This window comes from Ooceraea biroi, chromosome 3 (assembly GCF_003672135.1).
Source record: "Ooceraea biroi isolate clonal line C1 chromosome 3, Obir_v5.4, whole genome shotgun sequence".
Taxonomy (NCBI): Eukaryota; Metazoa; Arthropoda; class Insecta; order Hymenoptera; family Formicidae; genus Ooceraea; species Ooceraea biroi.
The window spans coordinates 4,492,753-4,513,950 of NC_039508.1; the positions used below are offsets into that span (position 1 = coordinate 4,492,753).

The 21,198-nt window shown below is 34.8% G+C and overlaps 3 protein-coding genes across 10 annotated transcripts in view; 2 read left to right on the top strand and 1 right to left on the bottom strand.

Moving 5' to 3' along the window:
* The first annotated feature begins 1,561 nt into the window (after positions 1 to 1,561).
* On the top strand, positions 1,562 to 7,560 carry LOC105276184 (2-acylglycerol O-acyltransferase 2-A). Of its 2 annotated transcripts, none has more exons than XM_011333647.3 (6): positions 1,562 to 2,541; positions 5,113 to 5,411; positions 5,787 to 6,061; positions 6,571 to 6,757; positions 6,969 to 7,168; positions 7,281 to 7,560. In XM_011333647.3, the coding sequence occupies exons 2-6, from the start codon at positions 5,185 to 5,187 to the stop codon at positions 7,439 to 7,441; spliced, it is 1,050 nt and encodes a 349-aa protein (XP_011331949.1). In that variant the 5' UTR covers positions 1,562 to 2,541; positions 5,113 to 5,184; the 3' UTR covers positions 7,442 to 7,560. The 2 variants fall into 2 exon arrangements, with proteins under 2 accessions (XP_011331949.1, XP_011332112.1); XM_011333810.3 differs by having other exon boundaries at positions 1,562 to 2,482.
* Positions 7,561 to 7,667: 107 nt separating this feature from the next.
* The window catches only part of LOC105276346 (kynurenine 3-monooxygenase), a 33,561-nt gene continuing 20,030 nt past the window's right edge, over positions 7,668 to 21,198 (bottom strand). For 2 of the 5 annotated variants that reach the window (XM_011334328.3, XM_020030239.2), the window contains exons 2-10: positions 10,499 to 10,689; positions 10,325 to 10,373; positions 9,608 to 9,695; positions 9,359 to 9,530; positions 9,015 to 9,257; positions 8,842 to 8,931; positions 8,643 to 8,783; positions 8,376 to 8,537; positions 7,668 to 8,128 (exon numbers count right to left, since the gene is read on the bottom strand). In XM_011334328.3, the coding sequence (XP_011332630.1) occupies positions 8,045 to 8,128; positions 8,376 to 8,537; positions 8,643 to 8,783; positions 8,842 to 8,931; positions 9,015 to 9,257; positions 9,359 to 9,530; positions 9,608 to 9,695; positions 10,325 to 10,373; positions 10,499 to 10,681 (1,212 nt within the window). In that variant the 5' untranslated portion in view covers positions 10,682 to 10,689 and the 3' untranslated portion in view covers positions 7,668 to 8,044. Of the gene's footprint in view, positions 8,129 to 8,375; positions 8,538 to 8,642; positions 8,784 to 8,841; positions 8,932 to 9,014; positions 9,258 to 9,358; positions 9,531 to 9,607; positions 9,696 to 10,324; positions 10,374 to 10,498; positions 10,690 to 10,766; positions 11,042 to 11,155; positions 11,243 to 21,198 lie in introns of those variants that run through there. The other 3 variants (XM_011334001.1, XM_011334169.2, XM_011334254.3) reach the window with 3 other exon arrangements.
* The window catches only part of LOC105276699, a 29,236-nt gene continuing 19,818 nt past the window's right edge, over positions 11,781 to 21,198 (top strand). For all 3 annotated transcript variants that reach the window (XM_011334572.3, XM_011334728.3, XM_011334652.3), the window contains exons 1-3: positions 11,781 to 12,206; positions 20,292 to 20,474; positions 20,635 to 20,775. In XM_011334572.3, coding sequence (XP_011332874.1) covers positions 11,885 to 12,206; positions 20,292 to 20,474; positions 20,635 to 20,775 — 646 coding nt within the window. In that variant the 5' untranslated portion in view covers positions 11,781 to 11,884. The remainder of the gene's footprint in view (positions 12,207 to 20,291; positions 20,475 to 20,634; positions 20,776 to 21,198) is intronic.

Genomic DNA, 21,198 nt, shown 5'->3' on the forward strand with positions numbered 1-21,198 from the left:
AAACAAAAAACGTAATTAAGTTATAATTTTGTTGACAAGGTACTTAGTCGAAAATTAAAAATACTTTCGTGTGTACGCGTGTTTGTCTGCTTGTGTACGTATGTTGTGTGCGCGTGTGTATGCATATGCAAAATGTTTTAAGGTTCTATTTTAGTCAAATTGTATACTTATTTGCCACGCAGAAAGATATTGCATAAAACGGTATATTGCGACACGTTCATCGCGATACTTTGAGTTCAGTGAAATTAATCTTAAATTATCAAGTCTTCCCACACACATTATATCGAGCAGCAAACTAGCCGCAAATTTTCATTTTAGTATCTCGTATGATATGAATATTCATGGCCATGAAAAAAACGTGTGCTGATGTGTTGATTATTTGAATTTATACCGAGTGAACCGACTAGACTAGGATCTTATAAAGTTAGTTGATCAAAGTAATCGCCGCATTGAAATATATCAAGTGGGAACGAAAGAACGGTCTCGTTTTAGTGCAATTCAAGACGAAGCGTTCGTTTCCACGAGAAATAAATTATCTTATTTTATTAAAATATCGTTTAATATCTATTATAATCAAATGAAAGTGCATGTGCTTTATTTTTTAAATTCTGGCGCGATAAAATGAAACAGAATTACTAACGGATTAAATCTTAAAGTAAATTTAACGAATTATTATTTTGTATTTAATGTGTTATAATGGAAGCCAGCTATTATTATTCTTTCTAAGCATCATTAGCGTTTCCGCTTTTTTATATAAAATAATAATTTTTCATATCTGACAAAAATTTGTATTACTTATTTTCGTATTTCTGTTCTCCACAAAGACTACTTAGTTTTGACTTTATCTTTAATTCTTAATTTTACATACTTTTATTTTTAATATCGTGTACTCCAATTATATAATAATTATCATATAATTGATAAAAACAAAAATCACTATAATCGTGAAATGAATCGCTTCATTATCACGACAAGTGAGAGATATCATTTAGAATATCATTTGAATTTATTTTAGATATAGAAAAGGTGCTGAAACACATAAATTAGTCTTGTAATCATTAATTATACTGTAAAGTAAAAAAAACTTAGTTATTTCTTTCAAGTAGAAATTAGTGGTATATATCACACAGCATAATTGAGTTATGAATATCTTATAACTTGAGAGACGATTGTAATTTAATTAATTGTTATGCGATTTTACGGGGAAGTTCCATTTAGCAGTCGCGTGGTGTGAACATCACACTGTCTTTGTTGAACAAAGACAGAATGATGCTCGCGTCGATGTCAGTGCCAAATGGAACTCGCTCGATATAGTTTGCACTTGCGAGTAGATTATATTGGTACTGATTTTAAACATTATTTGTCCTTTTTTCCTCGATATCGATACACGACTTTTTAATAGGTGCATTTCTTTCTTCGTTGTACCTTTTTTATAGGATAATAAACGCATTGTTTCAATAAAATCTTTATGGTATACGTATTTTCTGTTGCCCGCTGATTCGCTTATCTTAAGAGATAATCTATAATAAGATAAAATAATAATTCTAAATGACATAGCAGAAATTGTAACAAATTGCCATTTCATAGCGTGTTAATAAATCTATTAAATTTCAATTAAAAATATACATACTGAGAGATCTATATTAATTAATATGAATAGCTTCATGATTTCGTCTTTCCAGAACTTTTCATAAAAAAAAGTTAGTAACGCTACAAACTTTTATTACAATCCAATATATCGTTTCGACAACTTCGATGACATTAATATTAGATGCGTGTAAGATATTTGTTTGTTGTTTTGAAATACAAATTGTAGAGTTGCATGTTTTTCTCGATCAAATGAGACAATATTGCAATCTTATAATAATTTAGCTAGCAAGCGCAGTTATGTAAAGCATTATGTTGTCGCAACAAATTGGGATGTAATTTGTCAGCAGGTTTTATGGAAATCTGTTTCCAATCTGCTCGCATACTGTTCGCACTTTGCTTACTGCGAAGATTCCAATTTAAAAAAAAGTACGAGCGAAGTTAAGGTACAAAGAATACATCGATTCGCCGTAAGCGATGTCTAAGATGTAGCAAGCTTTAAAGACAACTTTAGAGTTTCTCAATTTAACTGAATCAGCGAGTCATCAATTCGCGCTAAGCTTTGAGCAACTTTGAACATTGGAACACTTATGTGTATGTTGCGATTAATATAGAGGCGGCCTCGTACCGTGTCCGTGCATGCATGCGTGCCGGTGTATGCGTGCGGCATGACTACGCACACACACACACGCGTACACGCGTAGAGACGCTCTTCTTCCTCTTCCTACCGGCGAAATCCGACAGTGAGGTGCGTGACGTCGTACCGAGCGTTTCGCGGATCTCTAGTCCTCGGAGCGACTAGTCGCACGCACGTAGCGCGCGCACACACCCACCCACGCATTACGTTGCACACGTGGCTGCCGGAATCGCACGAAGTAGACGCGCTATTCCACCTGTGAGAAACGGTCGTTTACCTGGTGTCCTTGCTGTCCGTCCGGCATAGACTCGCCAAAGGCAAGCGCAATCCAAATTTCTGCTCTTATCTATGGCGGCTATCACCTGCCGCAACTTGCGCAAGTAACGGAAAACGTGGAAACGAGAGAAGTTCGATAAGCTTACTGTCGTCATCGTCAGTGGGCGAATCTGATTCGAAAGTTCGGAGCACTCGAGTTTGGATTCAGTTTACGTTTGGTTATTTATTATTACTTATTTATTTGTTGGAAGTGATCTACCGGTGATCTCTCGGACCGCTCGATCGATTTCCAACGATGGTGCGCGCGTGCACGCGATCGCGGCTGCCTGCAGCTGTGTTCAAGTTCGAGATTTAATTGAAGAAAACTCGATCAGAGAAAGAGAGAGAGAGAGAGACAACTCGATACATACGCGAATGGAGACGGTCAGAGCTCGCTTCGTTGCCTTCCCGCGACTTTCTAGTCATTTGACTTTGTACTTTGACACTCGCACCTGAATCGCGAATTCGATCGGTTCGGATATTGTATCTAACCTAGTCGTCGCGCACAGTTTTAAGTTCGAGAGAGAGATTCCGTTCATAACGGGACGATCACGACGGGTAAAATCGTGCAATGATCGTCCGTAATTTTCGACTTTCTCGTCATTCATGTGCAACGAACGAGTTTTCATTCATCGTACTGTCGTTATGTGTGTATGGAACACGCACGCCAATAAATCAAACAGAAACAACGAAATGCAAATGTTTTTCACTCTATAAAGGAATTTGTCTTTATGTTTCTGTTTGCTCGAAGCTCTTTTACAATGCTGTCATAATTGCTGTCAATGCTAAATTAGATCTTCGACAAAAATACTTTGCCTCCTCTTTCTCTCCCTCTCTCTCTCCCTCTTTCGCGCGTGCTGTTTCGCTCCTTCTCTTTAAGAATGAAATATTGATGCTGTTCAATAATTACTTTTGCAGTTTTCGATCTTGCTTAATATACATACAGGTGTGCCAAGAAATAAGATTAATTAACGAAGATATATTAAAGCAATATATAATATAAGAAGATATAAGTAATTTCGGTTTTATCGGATAAAGTAAAATTATATTTTAATATCGTGTTTACATTTATGTTTATTATAAACTTCATTGAACAACGTATTTTATTGTCAAAAATCTTTCTAACTTTTCGGCGAAAAAGTGTTCAAGGTCACACAGAAAATCCGCAATTTCTTATTACACAACCAAGTGTATTTGTTCACAATACAATATACTTGATGCTAAAGTGCTAAAGTCGAAAGAGTAAAAATCATTGACGTCGATTAAACATTATTGTCGCTTTTGTGTTCTAACGCGAATGGAACAGGAAAATATTAATGAACATATATTATCAAATGCATTTTTTTAAAGTAATATACATATTTATATTTGAACATAAGAAGAAACAGCGTATCGCGTTTAAAATTCGAAACGAGGTAACGAGTAAGAATTGCGACAAAATGTATGCAGATTTTTTGTCTCGATCTTTAATGCGCACGCCAATTACCGTTATCCTTCAATATCTCTATATCATGTTTACATCATTCTTGAAAGAAACACGTTTTTGTCAAAACGGAAATATTGAATCGGTCTAAAAGTTCGATTTGATCTGTGCACTAAAACTTCATTGCATTTAGTAGAAACAAACTAGTCATCAACCAAGTAATCATCATATTTGTTTATGATCATAGATTACTGGTGATTATTTGGTTGATGAATAATTTGCTGCCACTGAATGTAACAAAATTTGACGCAAAATTGAAGCAAACTTTTTGACTGGCCCAATACAATTGGAAAATGTATGATAAGTATTCGAATGTACGCTCTTTTCAAAATGTTGGTGTATCTTTGATAGCATGTAACTGATAAGCATGGAAGATTGATAAAAGAAATGATATAGGTTTCGTGTATCGTTACTACTATGCAGCTTTAACGAGAACATTAGAGTAATAATAGCATTTGTTCAAAGTGACAATGTTATCGTAGCAATTTTCGTTTAGCAATTAGTAATTAAGTCAAAGTACTTGGTTATTATGTCACGAAAGATAAGCTACACATTACCGTCTAATGTTGCTTCAAGGTTTTGCAAGGAAGAAATAATTTACTTTCTTAGATACTTGAAGTCGGAATAGAAAGAGAATTTATTCGTTTGATTGAGCTCTAAATATATGAATAAATTTCCGGTTCTCATGCTTTTAATTTTAAATACCTGTTTTTCATTTTACTTATTAAATTTAAGTTACGAAAACAAATAAAGAGGATGACGCAAAATATCACGATGTACAGTATTTCGTTATTCCCTATCAATATTGGTAAAGTTATTTTCTTCTTCCTGTTCGCTAAATGTTGAACAGAAACAGACTAACTACTGTCAGTATTCCAATAGTAATAACGGGTTAAAATTATAAAGTAGAACGACGTAGAAATTTAATATCACGTTGACTGTATCATAGAAAGCAGGCAGGACGTAGATACAAAGTCCGTCTTTTGCATTAATCAAAGCAGACCTTATATACTTATTGTTAGTCGAAGCACAACCGGTTTTTTTATTAATAGATCGGAGAAAAAATCAGTGTCTTCATTGACTGATACAGGCGAAACACAGTACAAACTAAAAAGATCGGACCTTGGGACAACTTGAGCAACGACAGAGAATTTTAGGGGATATGGAAATTTTTGGTGTGAGATTCGCACCACTAAGCGTGCCGCTGGAAAGAAGACTGCAGACTCTGGTCGCTGCGATATGGATCTTCGTCAGCGCTTTCGGTGATTTTTGGGGATACATCATTACGGCCTATCTTCTGCTTTACACGCAAACGATACGCTATTTCGTATTACTCTATTTTATCTGGATGTATTACGATTGGGACACCTGCAATCGTGGCGGTAGAAGGTAAAGTGATCCCACTATTTTTTTTGGTCTAATTTCTTGATTTGAAATAAGAGAGAATAAAAGGTGAAAGTCGTAATTAAAAGTTTTTGATAGAAATCTAAATTCCCCTTTACAGAAAAGTTGGAAATGTATTATTAAATATGCAGATCCTCTTCTTTCTAATATTCTACAAGTTTTCAATATCGATAAATATAAATAAATAATATACATTGATTTAAAACATGCTCAAATTTCAGAAAAGTTGATATAACGATTTTTCTAAATTTTGTTTATAAAAACTTGTGCAGAATCTATTATATTTATTGATGAAAATCGCGGTAGAATCTATTGTGAAGATGAGAATCATTGATGATGGAAATGCTTGTTGCGTTTCAGTGAATCGTGGACAAGATGGGCAAGAAATAACGCATTTTGGCGTTACTTTTGTAATTATTTTCCCTTAAAATTAGTAAAAACAGTCGATCTAGATCCCACGAAATCTTATCTTTTTATTAATGTACCTCATGGGATATTATCGACGGGAGCAATGGGCGCATTTGGGACGGATATACTAGGCTGCAAGGAGCTATTCCCTGGATTAGATGTGCGCCCGATCATTCTCGATCAACACTTTAAAATACCTTTCTTCCGAGAATACCCTTATTCCACAGGTAAAACATTAAAAAATTATTATTTATATCCGTTTTTCATATTCATGAAAAAATTGTTCGATATTATATTTCGATATTATAGTTCATACATAATAAATAGAAGCACCGATAACCGCATCAATCAAAGTTCTACTTGTCCATTCTACTTGAACGTTACAACAAAATTTGATTTTTGATTAGTAACATTTATTTTCATTTTCAAGTCCTTTTATTTATTATATACGTAAGTGCATTTAAATTTCTGTATAAAGTCATACTCCAAAATGTGTTCTGATACACTTTTTCTCCTTTTATTTTATTTTTTTAACATTATTGTTTTACAGGATTTAAATGTAAAAAGAATTATGTAACGCGTCATCGTTATATCGATGGCTTTTGTGCTAGAAGAAAAAAAAAACATTATTTATTTTATCATATTCTTTTACATATAAATCTTCAGTTGGTAACATTTCATACAATAAGAGTGATACAATCGAATTATAATAATGATGATTATCGAACGCGTATAGGTTGCTGTGCTGCTAATGCGAGAAGCCTCGAGCACTTATTATCGACACCACCGAAAAGCCCGCACACCGGAAGGGCTACGATTCTTATCGTCGGCGGCGCCTCTGAATCCATGGAATCGAAGCCAGGAACTTATCGTACTCTCGTGAAGAAGAGGAAAGGCTTTGTCAGATTAGCATTAAAATACGGGTAAGAAACTCATATTTTTATGCATACAATTATTTACTATATAGCACGATACGTGTACGAAGTAATTTTTTGCAGTATTATGTAGTCTAGTAGTATTATGTAACATGACTCATACGCGTTAAGAAGGAAAAGGGAAAAATATAAAAATATGATATGATAATAATAATACTGATACTGCGATACATAATCTAATATAAATTCTGTGATTCAGTACATCGTTGGTTCCTGTTTTCTCTTTCGGCGAAACGGACTTGTACGATCAACTGTACGGACCAGAAGGATCGACTTTAAGACGCGTGCAGAACTATATACGCAAACTCATAGGATTAGCACCTGTTATTTTCTCAGGCAGAGGATTCTTCCAATATTCGTTTGGTCTTATTCCGAAACGATTGCCCGTCACCGTAGTCGGTAAAAATTTTCTTATTTATTCACATTATGACATACACCTTAACGAATTATCATAAATTATGATAAAGGAGACACGTTATGTATTTTATAGCATGTGTGTTTCTTCTTTCAGTTGGCAGTCCCATCGAGCTACCGAAAATACCAAAGCCTACGACTGAACAAATCGATGAATACCACGAAAAATTTACGAAACAATTAATTGAGCTTTTCGAGTCACAAAAACATAATTATATAAAAGATGCAGAAACGACTGCACTCGAGCTCGATTTGTGACACCAATCCATCATCACAAATTTGTGCAAAAGAAAGAGTAAAAGAATTATTATTTTCTTAAAAACGTAAGATTTCAAAAGAATGGTCTATGTATGTTTAATACATATGCTTTTAACACATTATTGTGTTGTTTATTTCATGTAATTTGTTTAAAGAAAATAACGGCTAATAGAGATGACAATATCAGTCCGAGACTTCTGAATGCACACGAAGGATTAAATTTCAGTTTTTTATGTTGTTACCAATTAATTATTATTAGCCACATATTATTTCCATGTTTTCAATTTTTCAATTGTTATTGAATATAGTATGATTAACGCATCCATAATAAGATGTAAATATTCTATTAGATGTAAATATTCTATTAATATTAATACGAATGTATTAATAAATTGAATTATACTGCCGGTATACAATAAAAAAGTTAATTAATTAAATATTAATTAATATAATAGATATAAGATAACTAGATGCATATGAGAACTTCTGACGAATAATGCTTCCCAAAACTAATCGCATGAATTAATGATTATGCATGTTTTTTATTATTATGAAATCAGAATTCACTAAAATGTTCGTTTGATCATAAGTACATGATCATGTTCATGCGTAATTATTTTGCGAAACGCAGCAAGCTAAAACAGCAAGAGCCAAGAATCCGAAACACCAAAGGGTCCGTATTATTATCTGTAATGGGAAAAATTGATTTTATAACAAGATATGTAATTAAAGTTGGGTTAAGTTAAGATAAGATAATAGTAGATAATTTTAAAATAAGTTTGAGGTAGGTTAATTTTTTTGGTGGGAGTGAAGGAGGAGGGGTGGAGTCCCTCCTTTGGCTATCTGAGATATCCAAGTAACAATAGAATTGGTGAGGTATAACTTTTTATGGATATTTATCCAAAGTATAAGTCCTTGCTTATTACATCCTTACCTTATCTTGCCATTCTTTATTAGTTAGGCAATCGCGGAAACTCATACGGGTAAACTGTACACTATTGTAAAGCGGTATCCAAATATTAGGCATGAATCTGTATAAAATATTGTCTAGAAGTTTTCGAAGAAGAAAGGTCCTTTTTACTACTAGATATTTCATCTGAAAAATGCGAATGGCATTTGGATTACATTTCATCGATAGATATACATATAGCAATGTATGCACATCTAAGCAATAGTATGCAATTTCATGAATAAAATCTACCTCCTTGTAATTGTACATTGCAAGATCGCATATCGCGTGGGCATCGCCGCATCGTAATTCTGAAAATTTTGGCAGAATCTTGGCAAAATCCGAGTTATAACGTTCCATCAATTCATCGAGCAATAAAACGTCCTCGAAACCCTGAGAAAAATATTGTAAATGCAAATGCTAATAAATTTTAATCAGTAAAACAACTTACAGTATTCATCCCTTGAGCATAAAAGGGAACCATCGCGTGGGCAGCGTCGCCAATTATAAGAGCAGTTTTCCCAACGTGATAAGGTTTACACTGCAAAATGCAAGGGGAGATGCTGGTGCACATTTGTCCACGTAATACTACACAAATACGAGATAAATAATATCGGAATCAACCTTTATCGATATCATCGGTTGTGCTTTCTGCTTGGTTATTTGGTCTAATAACTTTTCTTCGCCAACTATTTGCAGCAGATCCGGAAAATACGTGGCAAAGTAGCTGAAGTGAGATTTCATCCTTTCAAGTATAGAAGATGAAATGAACAAATTGCTGGTGAACGTGCGATCTACATTCGGCAGCGAAATGATCATAAATTGATCACGCGGCCAAATATGAAGGCTGTTACCGCTCATCGCAAACTTTAAAAATTAGATAGGAAAGTTCTGATAAGTCTACATATCAAGATAGTGATCCTATAATAGCTATAATAGTGTAATAGATGCTCGTCTACGATACTTACCTTGTTATTTTTTCCAGGTGGCACATTAAATTCTACATATAGATCCTCGATATACGTCTGAGTGCAGTTGAACAACGGTCTTCTAGCCATTATTCCTCGTATCTTCGAGTGCGCACCATCAGCACCGATTATCAGATCAGCCTCCGCATCTTCTAGCAACCCTGTCTTCGTACTAGAGACAAGAAGCGCAGCTAAATAAGAGAAAATATTCACCCGTTTAAGAATATCTCACTACATACAATAACTCACTCTAATAATTTCATCTTCCCCTTTTCCAAATCGGCGTCTATGAGTTTTTTGTTGAAACTGAGTTGTACTTCCGGATACTTCTCCGCAGCTATCGATAACGTAAACGAAACCTGATTATCGTTCATTTTAAATACAATTTTGATTTCAAATTTCATTTTTTATTTGTATCGTTTAAACTAAATTTTACATTGAGAAAATGTTACTCGATATGGTGTTCGTAACTTAAGTTTGCGTTACGGTAAAGCGAGTGTCGTGAAAGTAACACGATACACGTTCTTGCGGCTTCACGTACAACGGCATTATCGGATATCAAGTAAGAGTAGAAGAGTTTTCTTATCTGATGAATGTGTTATTCTATCACATTTGTCTGAAATAAGCTTAATATCGATATATTTAAAAGAAATTATAATGAGATAAAATCAAAGCGTTATTCAAGTATCGAATATAAAAATTTATTGTTGGCAATATCAACTAAGATATTAATTTAATACGAAAAGATAGAAAATATAGACTAGTATTCTCCCATATAAAACTTTCTCTTTAGAAAAATCATCTCTTTATCTCAGCAATCTGTTTCTTCAAGCAGAATTATCTCTCTTAATAATAACATGAATATGAAATAACTCCATACCATGTCAACACACACATGCGTGTTATAAATAAATAAATCATTATTTGTAAAATTAATTTGCAAGCAATATAAAAAAATTAACATACCGTCCAGTAAAATCATATTTAAACGTCTTCTGTTAACGGAGTAGATGCACTGCAAAGCAAGTTATTTATAAACAATATAAGCAGAAATTAACAAACACACAAAAGGTAATGCATTTGCATACAAATAGCATTCCAAAGCGTTTGAAGTAATATTATAGATAAAAGTAAACTCACATTTCCTTTGACGCTATCATAAATAATTTCTTTCAGATTGCCATTTTTATGATGAATCATTCTTCCACGCATACGTATACAATGACATTTTATCACATCATCTTCAAGACCAACCGCTCTTAAAGCCTCTTGACCACGAATTGACAGTGCTAAATTAATACTTTGGCCAGGTGAATTTTCCATTCGTATATCTAAACATATGGAAATTTGCAGTTGATTATAATACTCAAATTTAGGAATCGAAATATCTCAACATTCAATGATCTACCGATTGCTCATAGAGCAGCACTTGAAATACTGGATCAAACTTATATCTATCTAATAACTTCTCTTCAGTACAATTTGTAAAATTCACGCGTAAGATTTAACGAAAGATCATACGAACGTTTTACACAACGTATTTTCTTGATTTGTGGATAAATAGTAGAGATTTTTCTTCTTCTTCCTGAAATCACAATAACTTTGAACTTTACCTGATCGATATTCATAAACAATTACTTGATGGCCTCTTTTAGCGAAGAAACACGCTGCTAATGATCCGACCTACAAATAATGATCAAAACGATAACGAACGATTCTTTTTATATTCTTCACCGCACGAAATTCAAAGTAAAAATGCGAAAATATAATATTCTTTTTTCGCGAAATTTCACCCACCAAACCGCCTCCGACAATGGCGATACGCGACTTTCCTTCCATTTTCGCCATATCTATCCGTTACGTATCGAAGCTACCGATCAACTGTACTCGCATGGTTTCCTGCTCATATATATATATATACATCACCTCGCGCCCCTGCATCGATGTGCATTTAGGAAACACAACTGATAAGCTCCTTCTTTTAATCATTCAAGGCAAACGTTGACACAACTATCAACAGTAAAATACGTGCCCAGCTACATAAAATATACAGTTGCAACAACTTTGAAGAATTTGTAATTACTGGAACTAGTAATCTGCTCAATCTTATCTTTACTTATCTTCTGTATTATAAAAACTATTATAATATTAGAACTTGATTGAAAGCAAAGTTTTACGTAAAATGAAAGTTATTCTCAGAACTATATCATCTATAAATGAACAACAAGATTAACGCAAAGCTTGTTATTTGATTCGAAAACGCAGTCAAATTACCATATACCATATACGCAGTCATATTTATACACTTTTAGCACAGGCTGACGTGAAAAATGAACAATTTTTAATTGACATTAAAATAATAAAGCACCATGTGCGTGCGCGCGCGCGCGCATGTGTGAGGTATAACAATATCAGCAACGGCGTCGTCTTCATCGTCAACATCATCATCGCCGTCGTCGTTTTCGCTGCGTGGCCGACGCTGTTCGAAAAATCAAAAATAGCCAACGTGTGGCAGTCAGTGCGGCGATGTCGACGGCGAACGACAGTTCGGCGGTACAGTTCGGCCGATGGTGGTGGTGCTGGCGAAGAAGAAGGCGGAGTACTACTACCCGCGGCCCTGCGATGCCGACGACAACGGACCATCCGAGGATGTTCGTCCTTTTGGGCGTGCTAGCGTTGACATCGGTCCTCTTAGGTCACGTTGACGCCGCTGCAAGGACGAAAGCCGAAGAGTCGTCCCGCGGCTCGGCCGGCAGGCACAAGGAGGCCGAGCCGGTGATCGAGGAAGTCACTGCCAAGCAACTCGAACGTCTCCTCAACGAGAAGGACTTTGTTGCCGTGTACTGGTGTAAGTTGCATCGTTCACCTGTTGCAATCACGTGATCATATTGGGATTTTGTCGCGACCTTGGTATCTCGCCATCGCCATCGTGGTGAATGAGCGCCGCGTTAGCTCAGCAGATAGTGACGCGACAATGAGCACGATGTTGTGACCTTCAAATTTACGTAGAGCATGCAACCCTTCCGGTCGAGGGAACGATTTGACCTTCGTGATCGCGTATACGAGCTTCACGATTAATGTGCTTCGAAATTATTTCGATGGTGCAAATATAATTTTTGTATCTCGCTAACGAAACTGATAACGCATAATTGATTTTGTAAATTCTGCTTGGCGTGAAATCAAGTTTTCTGAAATGTTCCGTGAAAATCGTGAAAACGGAAACGCACGAGTGTCTATTCGTATCGACATCTCCCTCGTATTTTGATTCGTGCAGTTTGGCACCAATCAGAATTCTGTGAGCTGCACGATGCTCGTGGCCATTTTTACTTTCTCTTATTCGTATCTATATCATATTTCTTTGACTTGAAGAAGATGAGATATTGAGAGATATACGCGCACTTCTTAGATTATTCAAATAATGAGAGACAAGAGAACTTTTATTAATGACACCTAATCAGTGATATAAGTGCTGTATTCAACAGCAATTTAACATATCATTCATACTAATTTCACGCACGAGCGATGGGAACGGAAATAATTTACAAATACATCATATGCAAGAACATAATGTCTACAAAACAAAGTCTCATATATATGACAATAGTTTTGGTAGAGATGGGAACTAGTCTTAAACAAAATTTAATTTTAAGATACTACAATAGATTGACACGAACTTTTTAAAAAGAATTTAAAAACGGTAAATTTATTTATACTTGCTGACATTATAGATCTAGTTTTTTTTAGAAATCTAGATATCTTACAAGGAATTACATTATAGCGCTTCTTTCTTTGTAAAACTGTATCAATTATAGCGATGGTTGTTCTCTATACACTACTTAGCAATTTCCTCTTATTTATCCTGAGAGAGATATCAAATTTATATATTTTTTTAATTCTGAAAACGCACTTATATTATTATGCGGGCTTAGTGTATATTAAACTATTATATAACACGAGTGGGTGTTGATGAAAGCTACAGTTAGAGTTACGGAACACTGTTCGTCATTGAAACCTATATACAGCGAAGAAAAGAGCAATGTTAAGCAAGAATTACGACAATCTTTCGAAACGGTCACGAGAAACTATCTGTTCACAGATGATTTTGATTTTATTTATGAATAACAGTGGAATAGATAAATATCAAATCGCATAAATGAGGCATAAACCCTCTTTCTTCTCCCTCTTGAACAGCAGGAATAAAAAATTAATAATTCTATCTTTATTGAAAGCACGCATTGTGTGCAATAATCTTTTGCTCAAAGTTAATGACACATAACAATTGTATAAAAAGTAAATGCATTAATTTAATTAAAATTTTCTTCTATCATAATTGCAGTTATTATTCAAAAATATGTCTCGTAAAGTTGTAGTTTTTACAATTCTAATACTATCTGTTGACACTATATATCGATGACACCAATATACACGTTTCGTAAATGATCGTTTTATTCCCACAAATTATCCTCACGTGAGAATTAACAGGTATTATAGCCTGTCTCTCTGCCAAATGCCGCGGCCGTTCAGTGAGACAGTTTATCTCCCACAGCTTCCCGAATTTGCTAATTTAATAACTTAATATAAAATGCATTATTTGATTTACAATTGTTTGCAAATCTAAATATAAAGTAAAGAACATAAATTAAATAAATTTAAAATGCATTTTAGACGGTCATAAATTTACAGAAAATTTATGAAGACATCGATATTGATTGGTTATATGTTGAATTTACCGAAGGTCATATCTCACGTGGCAATATGCCAGAATGTACGTGCATACGCTATGTATACGCTTTTTGGAGCTCTCCAAATGTAATTGGTGTAACAAAATCCTTTGTTTTTCAAATAAATGTCTGTAAATGTGTGTGTATGCGAATATCTTCGTCATCTGTTAAAGATGCAGAAGATTTTTCAGAACTATAACAATATCATGTATTGATATACTGAATCATCGATATGTCCTTGGAATATTCGAAAGTATGACATAACTAAAAACTTATTTGAAACTTTATGAAAATACGTGAGTTTTAATTAGAAGTACACATTCAGTTTTTATCAACATTAAAGAAACAATCCGCGTTTACTTGTTAGTGCAATTTAGAAAATATAGCAGAAACTAAGTCATTAGCGTAGCAGCATGCAAAGAAACTCGATAATCGTAGTTCAGATGATCACGATATTGGTCTATCAAATTTTACTTTTAATACATTTATCATTGCGCAATTAAAAGTCTACTTTTTCAAGCATGTAATGATGCAAAATTGATGAAAATTGAGAGATGACTGTCTCATGCATTACGTTTGAGTATCTAAATACTTGGAAAGAATGATGATAGTAATCTAATAGGGGGGGGGGAGCCTTCCTCCCCCCCATTAGGGACAAGGGGAAGGACAATTGAAACACCCTGTATGAACGATCGAACAGGTTGTTAGGAATTCGGTAATTCAAGTTATTTCGAGAACCTTATCTTCCTCTCCATTGTTTAAATAAACACCTGCAAACATATTATATATATATAGTATGTTTGTATATGTACATAAGCTGAAAGCTTAATGTGACGTTACTCTCTGGAGGTTGCATGACGGGTTGCCTACCTACAGTACGCGGCGCGCTTCAAACACGTTAGTGAACATGGATTGCTTGATAAAAAATGATCCAATCCAAAATCTCTCCTCCATCTTTCGAGTCTCAGGGATCCTGAAATATCCTGTATGTCATTCGCTTAGATCGGTCGTGCGCGACATGCTTGCCTGTTTCCTGAATCATCTTTCAATAATACCACGTGGTATAATCAACCTTCGGATTCTTGGTCGTGGATACGTCAGCGTGCATCATGCAGTAAACATATGTAGCTACGTTTATCGCGTTAACCCAGAACACATTATTTCGAAATTTAATGTTCATCGCAGCTTCATGAGTGTTTATACGTGCAAACGCATAAAATGCAGAAGACGTTATTATAATTTGAATTGAAATACCATATCGTATGCGCGTAAAACCATTTTTGTTACGCAAAATTGAAAAAGCTTCGATTCTCCGGTCTTCTCTGCTTTCTCTAAATATTGAGAATACGCTTTGTCCTGACTGCAGTTAATGTTCAAAATGCATTTTTAATGTTCGATCAGGTCCGAGGTATCGTCGAAAGATTTCTTGAACGCGCTGTAGCGCGATTGGCGCTCCGGATGCCGCTTTTAGCACACGTTAGTGTTATTTTCGCGCTTACCACTGAACTCCTCTCGACTATATCGCCTTCGCTGAAAACGTAACGTCGTCCCAGCCGCGACCACTTTGCGCATTGTAGATCGTGTTCGTCGCGTAATCTATCGCCACAATGGTAGACACACCTCATGGCGGTTTACCAAGGGCCTCGATAAAAATTGAAGCTATTCATCAGACTATGTATCAATTCGAGCCGATAACATCGCAGAAAACCCAGATGGGACGAGCTCGCGCGCTGAACCTATTTCCAGATGCTACGTTCCCAATTCTCCCAATCGCCATATTCATACGAGTGAAGCTTTTCTTCAGAGTGATTCTTTCTTCGAGTCTCCTACGTGTCTCTCACGTTCGACTGAGTTCGTCGCTCAGTCACTTAGCTTTCCGTCACTTGTCTCGCAAATTATGTGATATTTCTACGATCTATCTCTTTACAAGACCAAGTGAAGAATGATTCTTATATGATTAAAAGTTGCTTAGAAGAAGATATAGCACGATGATTTTACTGATACGAGGCTCGAGACGCCTCGGATCAGAAAATGCAAGAATATTATTTAAGGATCAATGAATTGCTCGTTTTCACAGAACGAAAAGGAATGAAAGAGGATGCTTATCGAAAGAGCTACGATAGATCGACTGGCGAAGTGTCGGAGAACCCAGACGACGAGCTCTCGCGTCAAACCTATTTCCAGCTGCAGTGTCCTCGCGGCTCGTGCCGCCGTACGCTCCCTCGTGTTGAATTCTTTTTTTCTGGGTTACCATTTAGATATTCGTCTAGTTTCTTTTCCGCATTAGGTAGATTGATTTTTTAAATACAATGTAAACGATGCGCTTTTGTGAAATCGAAAAGTATTTGTTGCCATTAATGCTTCCTTTATTCTAATCTACCTTCGAAATATCTTTATATAAGCTTGGTATAAAGTTTCGTAGAAAAATTTGTCACGTGATTTATAGTGGCAACTGTAACTACTGACGATCATAAAGAATTACTAAACACTGATAATGCAGTAATAATTTGACTACATTTAATCAGTACATTCTGATTAAAAAGAAACAAGATTACAAATTGCGATATTAATTATAATTTATTATAATAATTGAAATATTTAATAATTTAAAAAATATAAAAATATTTCTTTCCTCTACGTGATACACTGTCTAGCTGATAGTTTATGCAACAAACACTTAAATGTAGACAATGATACTGTTAATGACACTATTTTAAAATTTATCAAATATTTAGGATAAATGCGAGATTCGCACGATACAGTTATTGTGTAATAATAACTATTGAAAGTAGCATAGGCGAAGTCTTGAAAGCCCTAGACATCTTTCCGGCCACGAAATCTAAAATTATCTGTATCCACTATACGGGATGTTTCTTCCGTCTTTGCGTCATGGTGAAATACTCATTTACGCGTGGACACGTGGCCCTATTTTTCGGATCTGTCAGGTTAATGGATTTAAAAAAGAATATATATCCTCACAAAACATGTCTTTCGATAACGCAATATTAATCGCTCACCATTAAATAAATGTATTGTCAACATCAATCTTGCAATTTAAGAATTTAAGATTACGAATGTGTTTTGTTGTATTAAATTACGGAGTTAAAGTTCACACGCACACAAAATTATATGATTTTTTTCCTTAAATCACATATTAAAAAGTAAATTATTCTTTTTACATAATTTATACTTTTCGCAGTAATAATTTATATTTAATAGAGTAAATTAATAGAGTAAATAGAGTAAATTATAGTACAAAAGATATTTATAAGAAAGGTGTCGCGAGGGTTCCTTTATTACCTCATAAATTAGGTAATGGTTACAAATCTCAGACAATATCATACGACACTAGAAATGTAAGACACTTGTAAATGAAATTATGGATTTATTTATTAATAAAGAACAGTTTAAAAAATATTTAACATATATTGTAATATAAACTCATGTTATTGAATACAAATGATAATATAGTGAAAATGATGAAGACGACTGTATGAGCAAGGCCGTACGTTCTTGTATTTTTAGTGGCTCGTAAACTAGGCACTAGCCGTCGTTTGATCCCATCGTCTCTCTTCTTCGTATTGTGATGGGATACATAGTTCAGCACTTAAATAATGAGATCTATTTTATTTTGAATGGACACGTATCTTATTTCAAGAATGGAACTTCGCAGTAGTCCTGCAAAGCAGGCTGTTGACATCAGAACAAGTACACGTTAAATTCAATGTCAAATTTCAATTAAATTTCGTACATTTGAAAATCCATCTAATTTCATGAGATAGATACTCAATGATTATATCCTCCTAATCTTTGAGAAGATTTGATAAAACTTTAATTCATTAAATCAAAAATCAGAAATATGAAAAAGAAATTATACCTATTTAATAGAGATATTCCGACTCATTATCGTCAAACGAAGTAAAGACTATTTTATCAGTAAATAAAATCATAATATTAATCTCTGATCCCACAAACATACAAACTCTCCAGTTGATTGATTAAAATTAATCCAAAACTCAAAACATCTCGATATAATATGTACCCTTTGTAAAAACATAATTTTTTTAATTATCGTGCTTTGTAACAAGCAAAATTTTTTAAATCGCTGTCTTCTTTAATCATAAGTGACGTTGAACCACCCGTGATTATTTTGCGAGATAGTTATACATGTAATTTCGGATGTATCCTTCGATTAAAAATTGTAACTTTACACTTTTAATCTATTCTTAATTGATTCGTAATTGATTCGGATTCCAATTCAGGACAGAATATAAATATAATTTCATGTCGTTCATAATTTGGTCTTTCTTAAATCTTTTCTGTAACAAAACGCACACATATACACACAATATGGATTTATGATGAAAAGTAAAAATAGACTTGTTTGCGACTTGTTATATTTATATTTATTCACGATACTCATGTTTCTCTAAACATCTCTTATCGCAACTTGTAGCCTTGTAGGGATAATGTCTACAGATTGACGGCAATTAATGTGATGCATACAAAATAGGAACGTTAATTGATCGAGTCATTAAGCAATTTGTCGCCGTTCTTTGTTATATAGTTTTATTAAAAACCGAATAATAATTCTGATCAGAATATTGAAATTGTTTATTTCTATGCATAAATTCTTAACTGGAGAGATACCGTTCAGGACAGTCTCTTTTCAAGAGATTTTATTGACTTGACGATATTATTAGTAAAACGTTAATCAAAGATATCGATATTTGTTGGTTGCGCCTTCTGGGAGTATCTGTTTGGTCGCATTTTTGTATGTCTGCATTCAATAATGGGTTATCGCTAATCTCTCTTGACTTTTGACTATTACGGCAACAACCGGTGGATACGGTCCAATTTATTTGGCACGACATCTCGAGGATGCCTTTGCTCCGTCTCTCTCTCATATATCTCGCTCTCGTTTTATGGCTCTTAGTCAGGCAATTTTGCTAACACAGGTTTTGCGGGGGTGTCCGTTAACTGAATGCTGTTGCGTTATTCTCAGTGGTGGCGGAGTGAGAGACGGACAGAGAGAGAAAGAGGGAGAGCAGGTATAAGAGCAAAGAAGCGTAACGAAAAGAGGAGCTGCTCTTACCAATAGATACAGATAAACGAAGAAAGAGAGAGAAAGAGGGAGAGAGAGAGAGAGAGAAAAGCAAATAGCAGAATTAAGAGTGAGCGAAAAGACAACAGAAAGAGAAGGAAAGAGGATCGGAACCATCTCTCTTGTTTCTTGCTCTATTCTGAGGAAGTCGTCCCCAAAAATGGCGGGAGGCGCGAAGCGTGTGTGCAGCGATGCGCGAAACACCATCGCATTCGATTCGATTGTCATTCATCATCGCCGTGAGACCCGCGATGAAGATCCTCGGCCGAAGATGAAACACAATAGGGGGCGACCAAGTGTGGAAAAACTATCAGGGACGACACCTCGATATATCGAATGATTGTAACCCAACACCCACCGCCGCCGCCGCAGAAGCGGCGATCTGGTCTCTGTACGCCCGAATGAAGCGCGGTTCGCCAAGAACGTATGCGACTGCCAAGGCGAGAATGATAAGCACGCAAAAATGTCAGAGGAATGATCGATTCCTCAGTTACTGCCTGAACGAGTGAACGAGTTCTTAAAATAGGATAGAGAATAAAATATCTTCCATTTATGACATAATCGGCATTATTTAACGGTCGATTTATGTGTTATGTTTAATAAACGCATACAAAGCACTTGGCAATCTTTTATAACTTATTATATATGATTAAATAATATCTGACTCATCCTACTACGTAAGAGATGTTTACAAAAGTGTGTTGGATTTTTAGCAAATTTCTTTTATGAATAGTAACAAACCAGTACCCTCCATGCTTAATCAAAATATCTGCTATTATTATCTACTTTATGCCATTTATATTATTATTTGATTTCGCATTTGTACAGTGACTTATCCTTTGAATTAATGAAATCATCGCTCCAGTTTGGATTCTTGAAAAATTGTTGCAGTATTAACTTTCAGTTTATCCGTAAGCTCTTCCATCATTTGCATCAAATCTTCGTCGAGTAATATTTACAGTTCCTTGTCATTCATCTTTTTGAATGTCCAGAGTGTAGCTTGTCATTTAAGTTCCGGATTTTTATAAAATTTTTTATAAAACTTATAATATTGTATTTATAATATTTATAATATCGTTTTCCTTGAGTAATAGTGATTTTTTTATAGATGCACGAAGTTGCGTCACATGTGACAAGGTCCTGGCCGAACTGGAGAAAATCGACGACGACACGGATCACTTCGGAGTCGACTTTGTCAAAATCAACGATAAAAGATTAGCGAAGCAATATGGCATCAAGAACTTCCCGGCTCTTACGTATTTTCGCGAGAAAGAGCCGATCATATACGAAGGTAAGCTTCAATTTTTATAATTAAATTATTTGCAACATTGTCAGAATAAAACCACATCTGCTTCTATTAGCATATTAACGTGATATTAACGATTGTAAAATTGTTCTGATCGCATCTTCAGCAAAGAAAAACCATACTCATGATGGTCTTTTGATCTTAGGTGATCTGATGGACGAGGAAAATGTATTGGATTTTCTTACGAGTTTAGAAGCGATGGATTTGCCAGATCGGATCGAAGAAGTTAATGCGAAGATTTTGACAAAGATTGTTGAGGAAACGGACTTTGTAGCTGTTCTTTTCTGTAAGTACCTTGTTCATTCATTAATCAGATTATTAATTATTATATTCTGATCAAAGCATATCTGAAATACTATAATATTATACACGCAATTATTTGGAGCATGTTCTCCGTTGTTTTACAATGTTTATCGTTGTATTCCTAATGAAACATCAAGCATGAACAGTAAAGATTTTAATATTTCAATGCACTAATTTTTATAGTCTTTTAAAAAAAAAGTGTTACGTCAACATGGGCAATTAGGAGATTTATGTAACGTTATGCGGGTGAGTGAACAATCGAGCAACAATTAAAATAATTTAAAAAAAACAAAAAGGAAATAATACAAAATGACACGATCACGTCATTAGTTTTTAATGACGGAGAAGAAAGCTTGCTGAAAAATTTTAAAAAGAATATTACTTTTTCCAATTCTCTTATCAAGCA